The 22138-nt window shown below is 39.3% G+C and overlaps 1 protein-coding gene across 2 annotated transcripts in view; it reads left to right on the top strand.

The window, feature by feature from the left end:
* Positions 1–22138, top strand: part of ITPR1 (inositol 1,4,5-trisphosphate receptor type 1) — a 240080-nt gene that overhangs the window by 30655 nt on the left and 187287 nt on the right. For both annotated transcript variants that reach the window (XM_036738075.1, XM_036738074.1), the window contains exons 14-25: positions 2178–2350; positions 3486–3605; positions 4539–4733; positions 7240–7491; positions 8558–8699; positions 9477–9630; positions 13342–13529; positions 17485–17623; positions 19160–19214; positions 20819–20984; positions 21081–21251; positions 21943–22008. In XM_036738075.1, the coding sequence (XP_036593970.1) occupies positions 2178–2350; positions 3486–3605; positions 4539–4733; positions 7240–7491; positions 8558–8699; positions 9477–9630; positions 13342–13529; positions 17485–17623; positions 19160–19214; positions 20819–20984; positions 21081–21251; positions 21943–22008 (1821 nt within the window). The remainder of the gene's footprint in view (positions 1–2177; positions 2351–3485; positions 3606–4538; positions 4734–7239; positions 7492–8557; positions 8700–9476; positions 9631–13341; positions 13530–17484; positions 17624–19159; positions 19215–20818; positions 20985–21080; positions 21252–21942; positions 22009–22138) is intronic.

Here is a 22138-nt window from a genome sequence, read left to right as displayed (position 1 = left end):
TGCCGAGGGCACTGAGAGATCAATTCATTTGCTCAGGTTCAAACAGACATTAAATATCACTTGAACCACATGTCAAGCACGACGTGAACCTAGGTGTTCTGAACTCTGGGTGGCTTTCACTACATCGTTTAATAGCTGGGAGTGCTTTTCTCCTTACCTTGTTTTTCTTACTTCTATTCCCAGTCAACTATTATTTCTCTCCATCTTGAATCTAGCACAAGTCTGGTAGAATTCTGGACTGATAAATCTGATTCCAAGGCATTCAGCAAATCTCTTAAGAAATAAATTTTTTCATGTGAGATGAAATTTTTCATCCATTATATCTGGATTTAAATTTAGCTTTTCTGCTTTGATACTTTTTTTTCCTTTTCCATCATTGGATAGGGTGAACTTAAGCAATTCCTTTGAAATGTGATGATCAGTGAAGGTTTTGAATGCTCCCATCTTCTTGACTTAATTTCATAAATCAAATATGAAATCATACAAGTCTAATTTGTTTATTATTTTGTTGAATCTTTTCATTTCACCTGTCTGAGCTATTTGTACTTTAGGTTTCTCTTGCTAGAATGTGGGCTATGAGAGAATTTTAAAAAAATTAGGCCTAGACCCAAATTCTTGCCTGAGTTTGGGCCATGTCCTGGTAATAATAACTAATTTTAGCATTTCAAGTCTTGCAAAGTACTTTCTATGTTTTATCTCACTTGAGCCTTCCATCAGTCATATGAACTATGTTTTATAGGTGCAGAGGATGAATGCCCAAACATAGCTGAGAGGGTTCTTTAGATGATGGATATTCTGTCCATCACTGACTCTTCCTCTGACTCCTTCCAAGTCTGGGGGACCTTCCTGAGCTTTCATTCTGTGGGTATAGCCTTCAAGAATTCAGGGTCACCTTTGTGCCATGATGGAAGATGATGTCTATTTCCAAGGTGTATGTCCAACTAGTACATTACAGTTCAGTAGAATAATAGGCAACAAGGATTAGGTAGGCAAAAATCTACATCCAGACTGCCCTGAAAGGATATTTATCTACCCTATTCAAGTCTCCGAATGAGGTACCATGGTGGCACACTTGGGCACTATCTCAGTATAGGTAAATTGTGATTTAATACTGCCTTGCCTCGCCTTTAGAGATGTTCCCCTAGAACAGAGATTTTTAAACATAATAGCTCACATTATATAGTGCTTACCATGTGCCAGGAATTCTACTAAGTGCTAATAATTATTGTTTGATCCTCAGAGCACCCCTGGGTGATAGGCACTATTATTATCTGTTTTACCGATGAGGAAACTGAGGCTAACAAGCAAATGACTTGCCCAGGGTCACACAGTTATATTAACTTTGCCACCTAGCTACCCCTTACTGTAATCCTCTAGGATTACAAAAGAACCCAATTATTTTGAAGTATTGTTATCACAATATTTAAAACCAAGATCATGGATTCCATGTTAATAACGCCTTCCCTAGAATATCAGGGAAGACCATTGTGTAGTAGAAAGGTCAGGAGAGATCTGAGTTCAAATCCTAGCTCTGTTATTTACTAGATGTATGATTTCAGGCAAGTCTTTTAGTCTCTCTGAGCCTCAGTTTCCACATTTATAAAGTGGAGTTTACTAATACTTGTAGTACCTAGTTGTAATAAGGATGTTCTGCAATCTTGAAAACAGTTTTTTATGACTATTACTGCAAAATAGAGATGATCACAGGAATTTGTTTCAATTTGCATGATCTTTGAGAGGGAAAGACGGGGATGAGACCATTCAAAAGAGTTCCAATAGGATTAACATGCAGCTACTCGGCATGAACAGAGCAAAGAGCACCGGTTAGATCCTCTTGAATTAGTAATAAATTCAGAGCTAATAAACAAAGTCTGACCTTTGAAAATTGCCACTAGTTTAAAATTCAAACTGTGTACTTAATGAAACACCCCTACCTGAAAGGATTATGTGATGCTTTGCTCAGTTATATTTGCTTGGTAGATTTAGTAAAATATGGGGTGTGAGAACATTTCGGCTTTCGCTTTAGGGGGCATATTATTCCCGAAGTAAAATGCTGGGGACAGCAACTTCCCATTCCATGTCAATTTTGACTCTGACCGGTGAATCAGTGTCCTTTGCTTTAATTCGGAACATGATTACAATTGCCTTTTGTTCCCCCCCATCCCTCTCTCCCAAAGGAGTACATCGCCAAGCAGTTTGGCTTCATGCAGAAGCAAATTGGCTATGATGTTCTGGCAGAAGACACCATCACAGCTCTGCTTCACAACAATCGGAAACTCTTGGAGAAGCACATTACTGCTGCAGAGATCGACACCTTTGTCAGCCTCGTGAGAAAAAACCGGGAGCCCAGGTGAGGTGGACCCGAAGCTGTGGGGACAGCCAGATGGTGCATATGCAGCCTTTTAGGCTAGGGAACTCACCTGGGCAAGGTGAACTCAGGGCTCTTAAATTACATTTCCTTGAGGTTACCAGGGCTTGGTCTTGATGAGGCTAACCATTTCCTTTTGGATGTTTTCCAAGTCACTTTGACCTAGAGTCTTGCCAAGAGGTGATATCACTGTGGCCAGAGAGAATTGTTACTTGACTGGTTCCCACATCAACAGGGTAGTTCCTAAATGATGCTAACTGCATACAGGCTGTTTCTATTTCTTTAAATTTACTTCAAGGGGGAAGCATCTAGGTGGCACAGTGAATACAGCACCCACCCTGGAGTCAGGAGGACCTGAGTTCAAATCCAGCCTCAGACACTTGACACCCTTACTAGCTGTGTGACTCTGGGCAAGTCACTTAACCCCAATTGCCCTGCCTTCTCCCCTCCAAAAAAAAAATTTACTTCAAGGTCACATATATTGATATTGACTAGATCGGAGGTAGACAGCCAGTGACATTGGTGCAGTTACTGAGGGCAACTGAGAGAATGGACTGTGGGATTCTGATACTATATGTGGGAGCAGTGTGACAAAGAATACTGTATTTGGCAGTAGGCCTCCCAAGAGCAAATCTAGGCTTCGATACTGTTTCTGTAAGTAATTTCTCCCCTCTAGGCCTCATTTTCCTCACCTCTAAAATGAGGTAGATGACTAGATGACCTCTAGGGTCCCTTCTTCTAGTTCTAAATCTAGGACATCCCTACCTCTTTTCTCTTTCCCTCTACTCTATTCTGAGTACTTTCTTGTCTTCCATTTTTCTTTTCCTTATCTCCTTTAAATTCTTCCTTTCTGTGCCCAGACTTTGGGTTTCTAGTAATATTAGTGGGCAGTGGGGACATTTAAGACACTCACAGTTTATGCTCCTTCTTAGAGCCTGCTGTGTAGACCAACCCACTTTTGAAGCATTGCTTCATTTGGCAAATCTTAAAACACCATACGGATATCAGCTGTTATCATTGACTATTTTCAGGACATCTTAACATGTGCATCTTAAATGGAAAGAATTTCTTTTATCTGAAGAGAATGCCTATTTTTGTGTTTTCTACTTCCCAATAGATTCTTAGATTACCTCTCTGACCTGTGTGTGTCCATGAACAAGTCAATTCCGGTGACCCAAGAACTGATCTGTAAAGCTGTGCTGAATCCAACCAATGCTGACATACTGATTGAGACTAAGTGAGTTGCAACCGGATGATTTTAAGGCTATTGGAGAGATGGGAGTTTGTTTAGGCATTGAAAGTGTTAGAAAATTCCAGCCAATGTGTGTTGCCCAGGCATCACAAACAGTGAATCCAAACCCCTGAAGGAATCATAATTGGTGGGAGGTATAATTATCCAAAGTAGGACAGTACATATATTTCTTTTGGAAAGTGCTATCTTATTAATTTGCATGCAGAGGATTCATTTTAGTCTCTTCTTCAAGATGGTTCCACTGCTTTCATTTGGCTAGACTCAGTCGAGATACCAATTAAAATGTGAGCATTTTTTTAGCCACTCAACTTTAATGTGAAATATTTACAATTGTGCAAAAATGTTAAGCATCTTTAGGTCTGGAAGGAAGTAATTTTTATTCACTGTGACTGTTACTATACTGAAAGAGAGATTCCTGAAATGTCATCCTGACATTTTTTTTTGTTTGGGTGGAAATAGCATGTGTGTCACTCTATGTAATAGTGACAGTAGTAATAGTTGATCTATATGAAAGAGTTCTGTTCTGAAAAAGTTTTTCACCATAGACAGGATAGGGGTTATATTCTTAATTTCTAGTTCTAAATATGCTGCTGAGATCTTTGTTGGTGGGTTGTTTATGTCCACCAAGCACGATCTAATTCGTCATTGGCTCTTGGTTATTTCACTGTTTCCCAGGCATGATCTAATTGTCATAGGCTCTGGGCCTTTGTAGTGTGAGGTTATGATATTTTAGTTTCAAGTGCCTAGATCATCTTCCGGGCTGAGCTCCTGGAGAAGGGCTTCAGCATACTTTAGACATAGAGAGCCAAAGCCCCGTTTTATTGCCAAGCATGGAGTTCATAACATCTCCAGAGCTAAAGTGGCTTACCATAAGAGCTCAAATTAATGATGCTGGTTTTTCATCTCCTCGTTGTCCAGGTTGGTTCTTTCTCGTTTTGAGTTTGAAGGAGTGTCCACTGGTGAAAATTCTCTGGAAGCTGGAGAAGATGAGGAGGAGGTCTGGCTATTTTGGAGAGACAGCAACAAGGAGGTCCGTAGTAAGAGTGTCCGGGAGCTGGCTCAGGATGCAAAAGAAGGGCAGAAGGAAGACCGGGATGTCCTCAGCTACTACAGGTGATCAGAACACTTGGTGTTTGATTCTGACGTGGGGCGGGGGTCAGGGTCAGAGTCCGGAATTTCCACATGCTCACTGCTTTCGCTTGCTCTGAAGGCACAAAGTTATCTACAAGTCATATAATGAATAACAAAGCAAGAGTGGTGTTGATTATCTCATGACTTTGGAATCAGTTTAGTATAGGAGAGTCAGTGTAGTGTAATGGAAGGAGCTTTGGCCTTGTAGTCATACGAGACCCGGGTTGGACTTGCATCTCCAATACTTACTGTCTGCGACAGTGGAGAAGATATTATATCTCTCTGGGTCTGTGTCCTCCTCTGTTAAAAAATAATACCCTTTCTACCTACTTCATGGAGTTGTTTTGAGAAAGGCAGTCCTAGATTCGTAGGTCAAGGGCTGGAAGGGATCTCTGAGTCTATCTGCTCCATCCAAACTCCTCATTTTACCATGAGGAAACTGAGCAGACCTCCATCACGTGTGCTGCCCAAGTTCACATAGATAGTAAGCATCCCTTCTGGAGCAGAGGTCCTTAACCTGGGCTCCATAGATGGTCTGCAGATATATTTCAGAGGCCCTTTGAACTTGGATGAGAAAAATGAAATCTTTATTTTCAGTAATTTCTAACTGAGACTTATCTTTTACTTCAACTATTTGAACACATATTCTGAGGAGGGGTCTGTGACACAATAGAATGGTTAAAAACCCTTGGCCCTGTGCCAGAGCTTTTGTTTTAAATTGAATTATACTATCTCCTGGATGATACATGTAAGGCATTTTGTAAGCCTTAATGTGCTAGCCATGTAAATGTCGGGTAGTATCATCATCACAGGGATAGCAGTGTAGCCTGGCTCAAGTGAGAACGTTTGTTCCGATTCAGAGTACTTGGATCTAGATTCTGCTTCTGGCACTCACTACCAGTATGGTCACAGATTTGAATTATTGTTGAGTTAGACTTAGCTAGATCTTAATATTTGTAGTCGTCACATGCCTCTCAGGTCAACTAGAAACTTCCACCCACCTCAGACCATCACTCAAGATGTAAGAGCTACTCAAAAACTTAATGAGGTCTTCGTGCATTTTTGCTCCCTTCACTGATACAGATTATCACTCCTGCAAATGGTCTTCTAGAGTTGGTTAGTAAATTTTAGTAAATGGTCCTCTAGAGCCGGATAGGAAAAGAGATTCCTGGGGCCTACCTGGAGATGAGCCTCTCTGATCTTTAACTAGGCAGATCTGTAGATGATAGAAATAGAGTATCAGAATAATTAATATAATTGTAATTAATAATAATAGCACCCACCTCCCAGAGTTGTGAGGATCAAATGAGAGAATAATTGTAAAGCACTTAGCACAGTGTCTGGCACATAGTAGGCACTATGTAAATGTCAGTTATTATTATGGAATCCATCATTGGTCTCATAGCGAAAGTCCTTTACAACTTGGCAGAGGCCCTGTCAGAGTTTTTATTCCTCTGGCCTAGCTTTTAGCACTCCCAGCTCATTTGACCATCACAATGAAGCTTTGAGACAGGAATTTAGTAGAGGATGTCAGTAGCAATTGAATATTTTTCAAATTTGGGAAATGAAAAAAAGCACCAAAGTCCAACACAAACAAAAAAGGACATAAAGCTTAGTACGTAAATCCACACTCAAGAACATAGACAATGGGGATATATGCGAAGGATTTGAGGATGAAATTACTTCCATCTAGTGCTGCTAAAAAGACAAGGAGGATAGAGTCGACGGGGAAATTTGTTTTGTGCAATAGTATGATTTTCTCATTTGGTAGAACATTTCTGCCAACGATCTTTGAGGCTTATGGCTTTTCCCCAAGTTTCAGCCATCATCTGGGGAGTTAATTTACCCCAAAGATATTAAGAAAGTGCCTTCCTAATAATAACAGCTTGGGTGACAACAACTTTGTTGGGGAGACGGGGGTTAAAGGGGAGGCAAGAAATGCATTCTAAGTTGTTTGAAAAGAACGTGTGCGATGTAAAAACTTGTGAATGAAGGTATGAATACATAGGTACAATTCGGTATCTTTTTAAAAATAAAAATTGCTAGTGGTACTTACACGGCACCTGCTATGTGCCAGGCACTGCGTCAAGTGCTTTTTGCAAATATCTTATTTGAGCTCCACCACCATGTGTGGATGGTGCTCTTATTATCCCCATTTCACAATTGAGGAAGCTGAGGCAGACAGATTAAGTTCCTTACCCAGAGTCACACACTTAGGAAGTATCTGAGGAACTCAGGTCTTTCTGATGCCAAGCCCAGCACTATATCCAACGAGCCACCTAGGTGATTCCTAGGCAAACACAGATTGAATGACTTTCCCAAGGTCACACAGCAAGTAATTGTCTGAGGCCAGATTCGAACTTAGGTCTTCCTGACGCCAGGCCTGGCACTGTGTCCATTGTGCCACCTGGTGTCATAATTTCTACATTTCTATGGCTCTTCGGCTTGTAGGATTTCTGAAAAAGTTCTTTCTTCTCTTCTTCACTAGGTATCAGCTGAACCTGTTTGCCAGGATGTGTTTGGATCGGCAGTATCTGGCCATCAATGAAATATCTGGCCAACTTGATGTAGACCTCATTCTTCGATGCATGTCTGATGAGAACTTGCCCTATGACCTGAGAGCGTCGTTCTGCCGCCTGATGCTCCATATGCACGTTGACAGAGACCCTCAGGAACAGGTTACTCCTGTGAAGTATGCCCGCTTATGGTCAGAGATTCCCTCAGAAATAGCAATTGATGAGTAAGCTGGCTTTCTTTTCCCATAAAAACCATTGCATGTTTTTATTCTCTTATATTCTAATCAGAAATAATAGGCACGCTTTGCCAGTCCAGATTACTTCTGGAATGTGGGAAGGTCTTTGCAGTATAAAAACCAGGCAGTCAGTTAGATTTCAGGCAGACACTGTCCTAGGTGCTGAAGATACAAATTCAAAGGATGAAATAATCCCAACTCACACATAGCTTATGTTCTAAAGGGGGAGACAACATATACATATATAACTATATACAGAATAAATACAAAGAAAGAAAATGCAGAAAAGTTAAATATAAGGTAATTTGGCTTTAAATAGTGAGCCTGCAAGATTTCATCGCTCCATAGGAATTTTTGTTGCAAATGCTTATTTTAATGGAATTTTGAATATAAACTGGGAAAAACTTCGAAGAAAATTTTGCACCATCATTAGAACATTTTAATGGGGACCATTAACATTTTGGCAGGCAAATAATCACTAAAGGACTATATTTTTCAAATACCATATTTGAAGGTTGCTAAACACGTAATTCCCAGAAAATTTTCAAAATTAGGATTTGTAGTTAGTTTTTATTTTTAAACATCAGAACTTAGCATATATTTTTTTAAAAAGGACTCATTTGAAAACTAATTAACTTTAATTCTGGTTATAAAAAATCAGAGTCTGTAAGTGAGATCATGGAAACCAAGCCAGTAAGTTAATGGATTGCCCTCTTCTCCACTACGTGATAACTGTCAATGCTCTAAGGTGCCTATTATGGTGGAGGTTAAAATGTTACTTAAATTATAAAAGAATATTTAGCGTAGTATTCTTGAAATGTCACTTTTCATTGTACTGATTCCTCAAAGTTCTATCTGATTTTCATGTTCAACCTTCTTGAAATATGCAATTTAAAGAATGTTAGTTTTTGAAAAATTGTATTTGTGAAATATTTTGCAGAGTTGGGTAAAATTCTGTTCTTCATCTCAGTTATTTAAAAAGAGGCATGATAAAAAAATGTATAATCCCTGTTGAGTTTCAGCCTGAAGACTTAAATTTTATTTCTCCTTCCAGCTATGACAGCAGTGGAACTTCCAAAGATGAAATTAAAGAAAGGTTTGCTCAGACTATGGAATTTGTGGAGGAATATTTAAGAGATGTAGTTTGTCAGAGATTTCCCTTCTCTGATAAAGAGAAAAATAAGCTCACATTTGAGGTAACGTGAAAATTTAAAATACCATATCTTAAATGGACATTTTAGTAACTAATGAATTGGAAAGTATCCACATTAGTTTGTGTGCTTTTATATTAAAGCCCTTGTCTTTGTAGTATAGAAATGCTGGTTTAGATTTGCTCCTGAATGAAAATAGAGGGCAGTCTTTTTTTTAAAAAAAGCACAGCTTTGTCCAGTGATATAATAAAAGAGCCAAATGTATATTCTGAATTGAAGCCTACAAAATGCAAAGATGAAAATGTACCCTGTCCTTTACAGTAAGTGAAATATTCTTCCTTAATCACATCAAGAAAGTTACTTTTTTTATTACATTTTTCTTTCTTCTTGTGAACTTACCATTTGGTTATGCAGTAGTTTATTTGGTGTTGAAGGTTATATCTCTAGGTCTTGTGTTGATGTTTAGCTTTTTGGAAGGTATCTCTGTGATGAGATTTTAGAAAATTTGGAATCTAAAGGTACTTGTGTCTAAGGTACAACTATATTAAGGGAATCATGTAGACCAAATGAATAGGTCAGCATTTTTCATCCTTTTATTAAATATGACAGTCAAATAAAATGAATAACTTGGCAGTTTTCTTAGAGATTTCTAACCATCTTGCTCATTTCAGAGAAGTTGTATAAATTGATTAGAGTTTTTCTGTCTTTACAAAGTTGAGAATTTTTACAAATTTGTCATTATGAACTAGAAGTCAGACTTAAAGTAAGGCAGGAAGAACTCTGTTTGATATTCTTTTTAAGGCTATTTCTTTTTTTAAATAGGTGGTAAACTTGGCCAGAAATCTTATCTATTTTGGTTTCTACAACTTCTCTGACCTCTTACGATTAACCAAGATCCTACTGGCTATCTTAGATTGTGTACATGTGACTACCATATTCCCTATTAGCAAAATGGCAAAAGGAGAAGAAAATAAAGGTAAGAAATAAGTGTTGGATAGCTACCGTGGGAATGTGTTTGGCATGATTTCAATACATAATTGATATCATACTATACATATACTGCTTATGTTCACAGTGGTGTGGGAGGGATCGAAGGGAGGAAGAGAATTCGAAACTCAAAATTTCTAAAAATTGAATGTTAAAAATAAATACTATATTTCTTCAATAAATAAGTGATGGGGAAGATTAATTATGGTATTGTCATAATAAAAAATCCTATTCCTTCTGAGCTTCACTTTTGATACTTCTCTCAAACTGTATATATTATACACGTGGTCACTTTCACTTTATCATATGACTATATAATGACATTGTATGTAATACTCTCTTATGCAGAGTATGGCTTGTTTCCCCAACTAGATTAGATTATAAAATCCTTGTAAGCTGATGTCATGTATTATACTACATTTGGTTGGGTAGGGAGGGTGGGGTATGGAGGTGGGAGGAAAGATGGGTCCTGTGGTGTCATTGCAGGTTAGTCACCCAGTAGTTTGAAGAGAAGTGTTTCCATTTGGAATCCTGCTGTTATTAAAGTAAATCAAATATGTGGGGCTTAGGATGACTACCTTTCATGTCACTTGGATTTAGTATCTTAGAGCAGAGGCGTGTTGATGATCTCAGAGCCAAGGACCCTCTTCTTCAATATGAAACTTGGCAACAAAAGAGAAAACAGTTGAAAGATATAGTCAGCGGGCAGAGACAAGATGGCAGCTGGAAAGCAGGGACTTGCTTAAGCTCCCCACCCAGGTCCCTCCAAACACCTATAAAAATGGCTCCGAACAAATTCCAGAGCTGCACAACCCATGAAATATCAAAGGGAAGCAGGGATCCAGCCCAGGACAGCCTGGATGGTCACTGGGAAGGGTCTATCAGACAGACCTGGGAGCAGGGCAGAGCCCAGCGTGGGCCGCACCAGGACCAACCAGGCTGGGAACCGGGCGGAACAGGCATAGCTTCCTGAATTAGTGAGCTGTGGCAGTTACCAGACTTCTCAACCCACAAACACCAAAGACAACAGAGGAGGTTAGTGGGAAAAGCTTCTGGCACAGAGGGAAAGGAATTGGCGGTTTGGCCATTGCCCCGGAGGCAGTGGAGGTAGTGCAGCTCTGAAGCTGCTTCCAGAGCTACACCTGCAGTTGCTTCTGGCCCCAGGCCCACCTGGTGGGAGGAATTAAGAAGCAGATTAGAGTGGGAGTGCAAAGCCTGCTTTGCTCTGCCTGGATCTGGGCCACAATCCTGGTTGGCGGTTCTTGGGGGAGAAGGAGCACTAGTGTGGCAGAGCTTGCTGTGTAGAAGTAGCTCTGAAAATAGCAGCCCAGCCCCTCAAGTGTGGGACAAAGTACTCTCTACTCTACAAGCAGTCATATCCTGACAAAAAGCTCAAGGATCAAGTAGTTGTCTGGGAACATGAACAGGCAGCAAAAACAGTCTCAGATTCAGACTCAGACTTTGGAATCTTTTTTGGTGACAAAGAAGACCAAAATTTACAGCCAGAAGAAGTCAACAAAGTCAAAGAACCTATATCAAAAGCCTCCAAGGAAAAAATGAATTGGTCTCAGGCCATGGAAGAGCTCAAAAAAGATTTGGAAAAACAAATAAGAGAAGTAGAGGAAAAATTGGGAAGAGAAATGAGAGTGATGTGAGAAAACCATGAAAAACAAGTCAACGACTGACTAAAGGAGACCCCCAAAAAAATACTGAAGAAAATAACACCTTAAAAAATAGACAAATCAAATGGCAAAAGAGCTCCAAAGCCAATGAGGAGAAGAATGCCTTGAAAGACAGAATTGGCCAAATGGAAAAGGAGGTCCATCCAAAAGACCACTGAAGAAAATACTACCTTAAAAATTAGATTGGAGCAAGTGGAAGCTATTGACTTTATGAGAAATCAAGATATTATAAAACAGAACCAAAGGAATGAAAAAATGGAAGACAATGTGAAATATCTCATTGGAAAAACCACTGACCTGGAAAATAGATCCAGGAAAGATAATTTAAAAATGATTTGACTACCTGAAAGCCATGATCAAAAAAAGAGCCTAGATATCATCTTTCAAGAAATTATCAAGGAGAATTACCCTGATATTCTAGAGCCAGAGGGTAAAATAGAAATTGAAAGAATCCACCAATCACCTCCTGAAAAAGATCCCAAAAAGAAAACTCCTAGGAATATTGTCGCCAAATTCCAGAGCTCCCAGATCAAGGAGAAGATACTGTAAGCAGCCAGAAAGAAACAATTTGAGTATTATGGAAACACAATCATGATAACACAAGATCTAGCAGCTTCTACATTAAGGGATTGAAGGGCTTAGAGGAATGTGATATTCCGGACGCTAAGGAGTTAGGATTAAAACCAAGAATCACCTACTCAGGAAAACTGAGTATAATGCTCCAAGGCAAAATATGGATTTTCAATAAAACAGAGGACTTTCAGGCTTTCTCAGTGAAAAGAACAGAGCTGAATAGAAAATTTGACTTTCAAGTACAAGAATCAAGAGAAGCATGAAAAGGTAAACAAGAAAGAGAGATCGTAAGGGACTTACTAAAGTTGAACTGTTTTGTTTACATTCCTACATGGAAAGATGATGTGTGTAATTCATGTGACCTCAGTATAAGGGAATATACATACATACATACATACATACATACATATATATATATGTATATATGTATATGCATATACATACATATGTGTATATATATATGGTGAAAGGGAGGAGAGAAAGAGAGAGAGAGGGCACAGGTTGAGTTGAATATGAAGGGATGATATCTAAAAAAAATCAAATTAAGGGATGAGAGAGGAATATATTGAGAGAGGGAGAAAGGGAGAGATAGACTGGGGTAAATTATCTAACATAAAAGTGGCAAGAAAAAGCAGTTCGTTGGAAGGGAAGAGGGGGCAGGTGAGGGGGGAATGAGTGAATCTTGCTCTCATTGGATTTGACTTGAGGGAATAACATACACACTCAATTGGGTATCTTACCCCACAGGAAAGAAGGAGGGAGGGGATGAAAACGGGGGGACGATAGAAGGGAGGGCAGATAGGGGGAGGAGGTAATCAAAAGCAAACACTTGAAAAGGGACAGGGTCAAGGGAAAAAATTGAATAAAGGGGAACTGGATAGAAGGCAGCAAAATATAGTTAGTCTTTCACATCATGAGTATTGTGGAAGGGTTTTGCATAATGATACACGTGTGACCTATGTTGAATTGCTTACCTTCTTAGGGAGGGTGGGTGGGTAGGGAAGAGGGGAGAGAATTTGGAACGCAACATTTTAAAAGCAGATGTTAAAAAAAAAGTTGTTTTTGCATACAACTGGGAAATAAGATATACAGGCAATGGGGCATAGAAATCTATCTTGCCCTACAAGAAAGTAAGGGAAAAGGGGGTGGGGGGAGAGAGGGCTGCCTGGGGAACAGGGCAATCAGAATATATGCCATCTTGGAGTGGGGGGTGTAGAAATGGGGAGAAAATTTGTAATTCAAAATCTTGTGGAAATCAATGCTGAAAACTAAAAATATTAAATAAAAAAAAATTTTAAAAAAGATAATGATTTAAAAAAACAAAAAAATAAAAGAAAGATATAGTCAGGCTCCCACTTGTAAAGGCAGATGTCCAACCTCAGCCCTCCAAGGAAAACCTTTAGAGATAGGGTCATAACTTTAAGATTTTCCTTTCCATTTCCTAGGGAGTAATGTGATGAGGTCCATCCATGGAGTTGGAGAACTGATGACTCAGGTTGTTCTCAGAGGAGGAGGGTTTTTGCCCATGACTCCCATGGCAGCTGCCCCTGAAGGAAATGTGAAACAGACAGAGCCTGAGAAAGAAGATATCATGGTCATGGATACCAAGTTGAAGATCATTGAAATTCTTCAGGTACCTTCTAGTCAGTAGGGCACCCTCGGGGCAGAAGAGCGTTTTAAAAATGGAATCTCTTCCCTGATGGGGAGCTGTAGTATTCTTGCCTGGATAGGGTAGAGGGGCTTAGAATTAATTTGGTGTTTCCTTGAATGATAATTCGTGAGATCATTAATTAAGAACTGGAAGTTACCTTAGAGATCATCTTATTCAGACCTCTCATTTTACAAATGAGGAAGTTCACATTCAGAAAATTTAAGTGGCTTTGCCCAGGTTCAAAGGGGGTAATGTCTTTATTCATCTGATAAGCATTTATTAAGAACGAGTGCCAGGCACTGTGACAAGTGCTGGGGACTCAGAAAAATGGAAAAGTCCCTGCCCTCCAAGTGCTTCTCTTCTAGGTACTATATATCTGTTGTTATTGTCCAAGCTCACATAGGTAACAGAACTAGGATCTAAATCCAGACTCTCTTCAAATTATGCTTTCTTTTAAAAAAACTCTTAAGTTATATTTTCTCCTCTGCTTTATCATCATCATTATTATTCATAATAATAATAGTTAACATTTAGCACTTTAAGGTTTGCTGAGGACTCTACATACATTATCTCATTGAATCCTCATAATAACCCAATGAAAGTGGGTCCTATTATTATCTCTGTTTTACAGATGAGGAAACTGGGGTGGAGAGAAGTATTATGAAATTAGTCTATGATTGGTCACACAGCTAGCAAGTGCACAGAGTGGAATTTGAACCAAGTTTTTCCTGCCTGAAAATGTAGTGTTCCATCTGCTCCATCCCACTGCCTCTATTAAGAGAAACAATCTCAGAACATTAAACTAACTTGGAGTTCTATCTCTCTCTAGTCCTTCCATGGTTTCATCTTAGGTCTTTAGCTCTATTTATACATTAGGAAAATATGGAGGGGATATTATTTGCCAACTTCAGCTACTACTTTCCTCATGGAATATCCCTTCAGTTTTCTGGTTCAAAATTTCTCCAAAAAGAGTGAACAATTCTTCTATTTTCAGATTTATTTTTAAAGTGCAATACTTACGTTTTGTTTCACTTTGTTTAGGAATTTTTGTGTGTTTCCCCCATCACTATCATCTCTCAATGGCTTCTCCACTCCCACCCAAGAGAGCCTTCCCTTGTAGCAAAAAAATTTAGTTAAATAAAACATCAACACGTTGTCCATGGCTGACAACATATGCTCCATTCTGCTCCTGTATTTCACCACTTTTTTTCTGCCAAGACAGGAAGTCTGCTTCACCATCAGTCTCCTGAAAGCATGATACAGTATACTTTCAACCATACTTTTTTATTAGCTCCTTTTTTCAGAGGCAGACATTTTTCAAAAGTTTGGGGACTAAACATTAGATAAACCTTTTCTCATTTCTTGATTCTCTGATATATTTAAAATTAGCATGGAAACAGACAAATGGGGAAAAAAATCTTTGTAGCAAGTTACTGTGATAAAGGTCTTATATTGAAGATAAAAGGAACTGATTCAAATTTGTAAAACTAAGAGCCATACCTTAATACATAGATGGCCAAAGAATATTAGCAGACAGTTTTCAAAGGAAGAAATCCAATCAACACTTATATTTTTTAAAATGTTTTAAATTCCTAATAATTAGAGAAATGTAATTAAGTTGGAAGTTCCCTCCCATATGCATCAGACTGGCAAAGATGACAAAAGAGGAAAATGACATATGTTGGAGGACTTAAAGAGAACAGACACATCATGCAGGTCAGTTGGGAGGTTAATTGGTCCAGCCATTCTAGAAAGCATGCCCCCCAAATTCCTCAACTGTGCTTTACTCTTTGACCCAGCTATACCACTACTAGGCCTATACCCCAAAGAGATCAAAGAAGGAAGACATATATGTCCAAAACAATTATGGAAGTAAGGTTTTTTTTTGGTAGTAGCCAAAAATTGGAGCATAAGAGGAAATCCTTCTAACAAAACCACAGCAGATGCTGAAGACGCTTTTCAGAAAACAGAGTACTGATTTATGTTAAAATCCTAAAAAGCATAAGCTTTAAAAGGATTCTTCTTTAATATGGTCAAAAGGATATATTTAAAACCAAGAAACTAGCATTTTTTTTTTGCTTTGGAGAAATGCTAGTACAGAAAGGTATGATGCAAGAATACTCTCTCGACTATTATTCGACATCATTCTAGAAATGTGTACTACTGCAGTGAAATGAGAACAAGATTAAAGGTGTAAATGTTGGCAAGTATGAGGTAGTTATCTCTATTTAGAGATAGGATGATGGGATTACTTAGAAAAATCCAGGTTGCAATGACTTTGAGTATGGACATAGTGATGCCCATATACCTTTCATTCAAAGACCGGTGTATGTAGGTTGACTGCAGGATGAACTTTTTGACCACAACAACTCTCAAGGAGCATATAATAAATCAGAGGGATTATAATTGGCAACAGTGAAGAGAGTGCCCCAGTTGTCAAAGGCACAGATCCTTAAGTATGGAAGTGATATGTGTGAGGCCCTGTGCTCAGCAATAAGGGATATTAAAATGAAATATGGTCAGATCTCTGTCTTCAGCCTGTTGATGATGGGAGTCGGGGGAGGAATACAACATATAAACAAATAAATGTAAGAAAAAGGGAGAGTATGTTAAGGATAAAGGAGAAACACAGAGCAAATGCTCAATAAAAATACAAGGAGGAAGCAAAGACATTTTTTAGCTCGTTGTCTGGTGGGGAAAGTTCTGAATTTAGAGCCAAAAGACCTAGATTCAGACACCAGCGTTTGACTTACTGCCCATATTGAATTTGGACAAGTCACTTGACTTCAAATCCCTCGTCTCTAAATTGAAGGGGTTGGATTAAAGGGCCTCTGAGGTCCCTTCCAGCTCTCTGCCTGTGGTCCTATGATAAATGACCCCTAAGGTCACTTCCAGTTCTAAATTTATGATCCTATGATGAAGGATTAAGAAATGGTTCATGGAGGAGGCAGCATTTGAGTTTCACTATTAAGGAGAAAAAAGAATGTCTTGCCATGAGATGGCTTTTGTGAATGTGCGGGAAACATTTAGAATGTACAGGGTGGGCAAAGGCATGATGGGAAATAGACCTAGGCATTCAGGTGCACCAAGACCGTAGATTTTGAATGCCTGGCTAAGGAACTTGCTATGTAAAGGCTACATGCAAAAGAAAAGGGAGAGATTATAAGCAGGAAGACCAGTGAGGAGTAGGGTAAGGATAGCTATGTGAGAAGATAAGATTGTGTATGAAACAAGGGGGTGGAGGAAGAGGGGAGAATGAGTCAAATTCTATGAATATATATCATTTTGCACAAATAGATTTTTTAATTTAAATCTATTGCTTTTATATCTGATCTTACTTTGTATTCTTCCTCCTTCCCTCTCTCAAAGAGCCATCGTTTATAGCAGAGAATTTTTTTTAAGAAAAAGAGGAAAAAGAGAAAAAAAATTGGCTAGATAGAACAGTACATAGAAAAAATCTGACATGATATACTTCTAAATGAGAAGGAACAATTATATTTTAACAATACCATACCTAACAAATAGTTTATTAATAAAAAATGGATTTCTTTCTATGTTCTAATTTTTCTCAACATCTCATTCTATTCTTTCTATTGAAAGGCCCTTAGTAAGCCTTTAACATCTATTGAGTTCGACTGAATTTCAAAATAGTGTTTTTGGACATTGACGTAACATTAACCATTTGTACTTGTGGCTATGATAATGAAGACTCCATAAGAAGTTAAGGTGATATGGGATAGCTTAATATTCTGTATCCAAGCATATTTCTATTAACCTGACTATTTACAAGTCAGCTAAATATTTGATTCACTAAGTTTTCAGAGCATGTGGTGCAGCTGAAACTAGGCCCAGGTCAAGTGCCACAGCTGAGGGGGGACGTGTTAAAGGCAGTCTGTGAATATAACCAATCTGTTTCCATTTCCACTTAAATCTCCAGTTTATTTTGAATGTGAGATTGGATTATAGGATCTCATGCCTCTTGTGTATATTTAAACGGGAGTTTGATGAAAGCAATTCCCAGACCTCTGAGACATCTTCAGGAAGCAGCACTCAAGAGGGACCAAGTAATGTACCAGGTCAGTTATTCCAATAGTGGGTCTTCAAAGATGGAGTGGGGTCTGTGGTGGATAGAGGACCTCTGTTCTTAAAGAAAGCCAGATGTGGACTGCCTTACTGGTTTTTCAACATAAAATATTTTCACCTGAACTTGGAAATAGGATAAAAAACATATCTGCTATTTTTCTCCTCTCCTTTCTTCCATTTTCTTTTTTTTCCTACTTAATATCTATTCTAACTTTGATCCTAAATATTCTCATTATGTGTCTATGCCCAACCCCGAAGGGAAAAGCCCATTTTCCATTATGGGGAGGATTAAGTTTCCTTCATTTTTTTTTCTTTTGCCTTTAGATAGTAAGATAAGTACATTTATTTTAGTGGTTTCTTCAAAATTAATCAGCAGCTTTGCCACCAATTCTGGGGGCTTCCTGGCAACTGACATTTTTTTGCAAAGCATGCCTTTTTCTCACCAGAAAATTCAGAGTGCCACACTCCTGACCGGACTTCTCTGTGGACTCTCCCTGTTAGCCTTCCATAAGCATTTAGACTCTTCCTCTGTCCTCCCACTGCATGACCCATAACAGTGGCCTCGGTGACCTTTGCGTTCATGTCCATGACCTTTGTACCCACCAGCCATGGTTCCTTCACAGGCACATGGGGCATTTTTCTGGCCTCTGCTGGAAGAGAATGGGCAGCAGTCAAACATTGTCATTGCCCTCAAGGTTGCAATCAATGCTTTTTGGGGTTATTGCACTTGGAGAATGTTCCATGTAGTAATAGCACCTGAAACTAGGATCCACTCAAATTAACTTCTGGTCATAGAGAAATTGTGTTCACTTCCCTGGCAGTGGGCTTTCAGGGCAGAGAGGCCTGCCCAGCTTTCTTTTAGCCCTAAACCTCCTAAAACCGGGCATGGTGATGACCTTCCCTTAAGGAGGGGTCAGATTTTGAGGGGAAAGTGATATGGAACAAGAGCAATCACATAAAACTTCTCTCAATATATGCATTTCATGACATGGGTAAGAGAAAGCTTGTTTCCTAACTTACTGTTTCTAATCCTGGAAGATGTTTGGTTCCCATGTGGTAAGGGCACCGGTATTTTTGGTAAGTGCTCGGGGGATAAGAGCAAATGATTCCGGACATCAAGGAGTTGGGTAGCTGCCTAATACTTCTTTAGCAGTTGAGGGCCCGGGGTATTTCCTGAAGATTAATGAATCCCTCAATCCCCAGGAAACACCTACTCAGTGAGGCGGCTATCTGTGTTATAACTTAGGAATGAATGGGGGGTGGGGCGGGGAGGAGTAGGAACCTAGGGATGATGTGTGGCCACAATTTTGTTTTGTTTTCTTTTTTCTCTTAAAGTGATAATTTTATTTAGTCAGAATGGAACACCATTAGAAAATTAATTCTCCTTTCCCCCTTCAGGGGACTTAAATCTAAATTGTTCTTTGATGATAAATTTCAGTTACCATTTTCTGGTGAATATTTCCGAATAATGAGTTCATATATGTTTGTGTTCTCAAATGAAATGAATGTATATATTCCTCATTTTTCAGGAGCTCTTGACTTTGAACATATTGAGGAGCAAGCAGAGGGAATCTTTGGAGGAAGGAAAGTATATTTTCAATATTATATGACAAATGTTTCTGGAGATTAGGGGAGAGGACTCTCATATCTGTCCCTGGGCCTTTATTTCTTGCAGTCAAGGGAAATACAGACTTTCTTCAAGCTAAGTTTACTTAGTGTGTTCATTGGAATTCTGACCACCAAGGTAGCTTAGTCTAGTGCAAAGAAGAGATGGCTGCATGAATTAATGAATGGATGACAAAGTATTTATTAAGTGCTTACTATCTACGCTGAGCTCTGGGGATACATATACAAAAGAGAGACAGTTTCTGCCCTCAAGCATCACAGGATTTGAGAGTTGGAAATAGCCACCTAGTCCAGCCCATACACCAAAGAAATCTCCATTATGATATGCCTGACAAGTGGTCATTCAGTATCTACGGAAAGATTTCCTTTGTAATATAGCCACAGATAGGGGAGATAATAGACAGAGAAGGGTGAAGTCATAAGGATGATGAGCGGAGCTACGGGGCAAATGAATGACGCTTTCTAGAAATAATGGTAATATTGATTTGATTCCTATTCCAAAAGTAAGAGGTGAAAAATGGAGATGAGGGGAATTGCATGTAAGAGCATGGCGAGATGAAGGCATGGTCAGGTGGCTAGAGCCAGCTAGATGGAATCAGCTCTCTCCAGCCAGCATAACCCCACTGGGCAAGAGCTGGCAATCTGTAGTCCATAACTGCTCTGCCAGGAAGGGGTGACCTGCTTCAGCATCATCCATCTGAAGTTCTGATTGGTTATCACATCAACTAGAGTCTTTCAGAGCTCAGTCTTGTCTGTCACTAGCTCTTTAACCTTAGAGAAATCACCTAATAGTTCTCTAAAAGATGATTATCGTGACATCCTTATCATCCCTTATCCATATCTTCTTTGGTTTTATTGAAGGAAAAAATGGGATGCTGTTAATGTTATAAGTACCATTATTATTAGGTTTTAATTGTGTCATCCTTCTGACATCTACTAGCTCTGAGACCCTGGACAAGTTACTAAACATCTCATCTCAGGGCCCCAGACTACTCACTAAGATTATAAGTTACAGAGCAAGTGCCTCTACTTTAGGAATGGAGAGTCCTTTCTATGCGCTACCTACATGAATGACATCACAGGTCTGGTTAATATGTGTTTGTATATGAATATGTGTGTGTCTTAGAACTGATGAAAATTGAAAGAGAAAGGGGACAGGGGGAGGGGGAGAGACAGAGAAAGAGAGAGTTGTATACGTAGTTGTATACATAGGTGTGCTAAGATGTGCATAGGTTACTGATTTTTCAGCCTGAAGGAAAGAAACTTCAGCTTCCCCATAGTTATTGAAAGAAAATTACAAAGGAGAGGGACCCAGGCTCACCAAAATGGAGTTATAATGGCAAACATTGACTTAACATATATTCTTGTCTCCATTTGATAGATTAGGGCACTGAGGTTCAGAGAGTTGAAGTCCTTTGTCCACAGTGAGACACACCTGTTAGCATCAGACACGAGACCCAACCCCAAGGCTTCTGGGTCCTTTACACCATATGGTGCTTCCTGGATGAAGAGGGAAAGTTTACAGTAAATTTACCCTTTTCTCCCCTTCCGCACATTTGTAGTGAAGAGAACACGCCACTGGACTTGGACGATCACGGAGGCAGAACATTTCTCCGAGTCTTACTCCATTTGACAATGCATGACTATCCACCCCTCGTGTCTGGGGCGCTTCAGCTTCTCTTCAGGCACTTCAGTCAGAGGCAGGAAGTTCTTCAAGCATTCAAACAGGTAGCCTTTTGTTAGTCTCAGCTCTTTGCCTTGTAGCTCTTCTCTTATCCTTCAGAAAGGGTGGTGTGTTCAACTAATGGATTATATTCATGTAAGGTTCAACTACTCGTTACCAGCCAAGATGTTGACAACTACAAACAGATCAAACAAGACCTAGACCAACTGAGATCCATAGTGGAAAAGTCAGAACTTTGGGTGTACAAAGGGCAGGGACCCGATGAGACAATGGATGGAGCATCTGGTGAAAATGAACACAAGAAGACAGAGGTGAGGAATCTTAAGGCATTCTCGAGGAAGCTATGTTGCAAATCCAGGTAAATCATCCAGACTTGTAATGTCTGCGGCATTAGAATATCCCAGGGCAGAATCTGCTATCACCTGTTAAAGACCGAGCATGGCCTTGACTTTGTCACCTTAGAGAATTGCCTAGGGGCATTGAGAGGTAAAATGATTTGCTTATGACCACATAGCTAGTATGTATAGACTAGAACCCAGCTCTTTCCAACTCTACTCCTCTATCCATTATACTACATGTTCCCTCATAATCTAGATAAATAATTTCTCCCTAAAGGGACTAAGCTTTTAACTACAAGTCCAGAATACAATTTGCTTCTCAAAGGGTGAAAAACAGCCACAGTCTATCCCCTCATTTTGCCTCCAACCATTCTCTTTCACCATGTATTAGCCTTTGTTTGAATGCATTAATGAATTACATTGATTACGGTTAGCTAACTTCCCTGAGAATAACTGCTAACTATGCTGAGATTGTACCACTCGCTTCAGCCTGCTATCGCACGGAGATATGGTGCTGACCTGACACTATCCCCATCCCTGCTACTAGAAAATGACTTCGAGTCTCTGTGCTGACTCTGTCATCCACTTTACTTATGATACTAAAAAGCTTATGGTCACATCAGAATTGTACAGTAACAGGAAATGTGTATGTCTTGGTCACTAGGAAGGGAATAACAAGTCTCAAAAGCATGAAAGTACCAGCAGCTACAACTACCGAGTGGTAAAAGAGGTAAGATTCCAACCCTCTCCCCTTTTTCTTTTTACTTTCTCAGGGTACATTACACCAGGGCTCTAGGTCAATTTGGCAAACTGAACATCTTAGCTTCCTTCTCTGTAGAAATCAGCTCTGAGCTTTAGGG

Source organism: Trichosurus vulpecula, chromosome 9 (genome assembly GCF_011100635.1).
Source record: "Trichosurus vulpecula isolate mTriVul1 chromosome 9, mTriVul1.pri, whole genome shotgun sequence".
Lineage (NCBI taxonomy): Eukaryota > Metazoa > Chordata > Mammalia > Diprotodontia > Phalangeridae > Trichosurus > Trichosurus vulpecula.
Note: the sequence above shows the minus strand (reverse complement) of the source record. Positions and strands in the feature narration are given on the sequence as shown.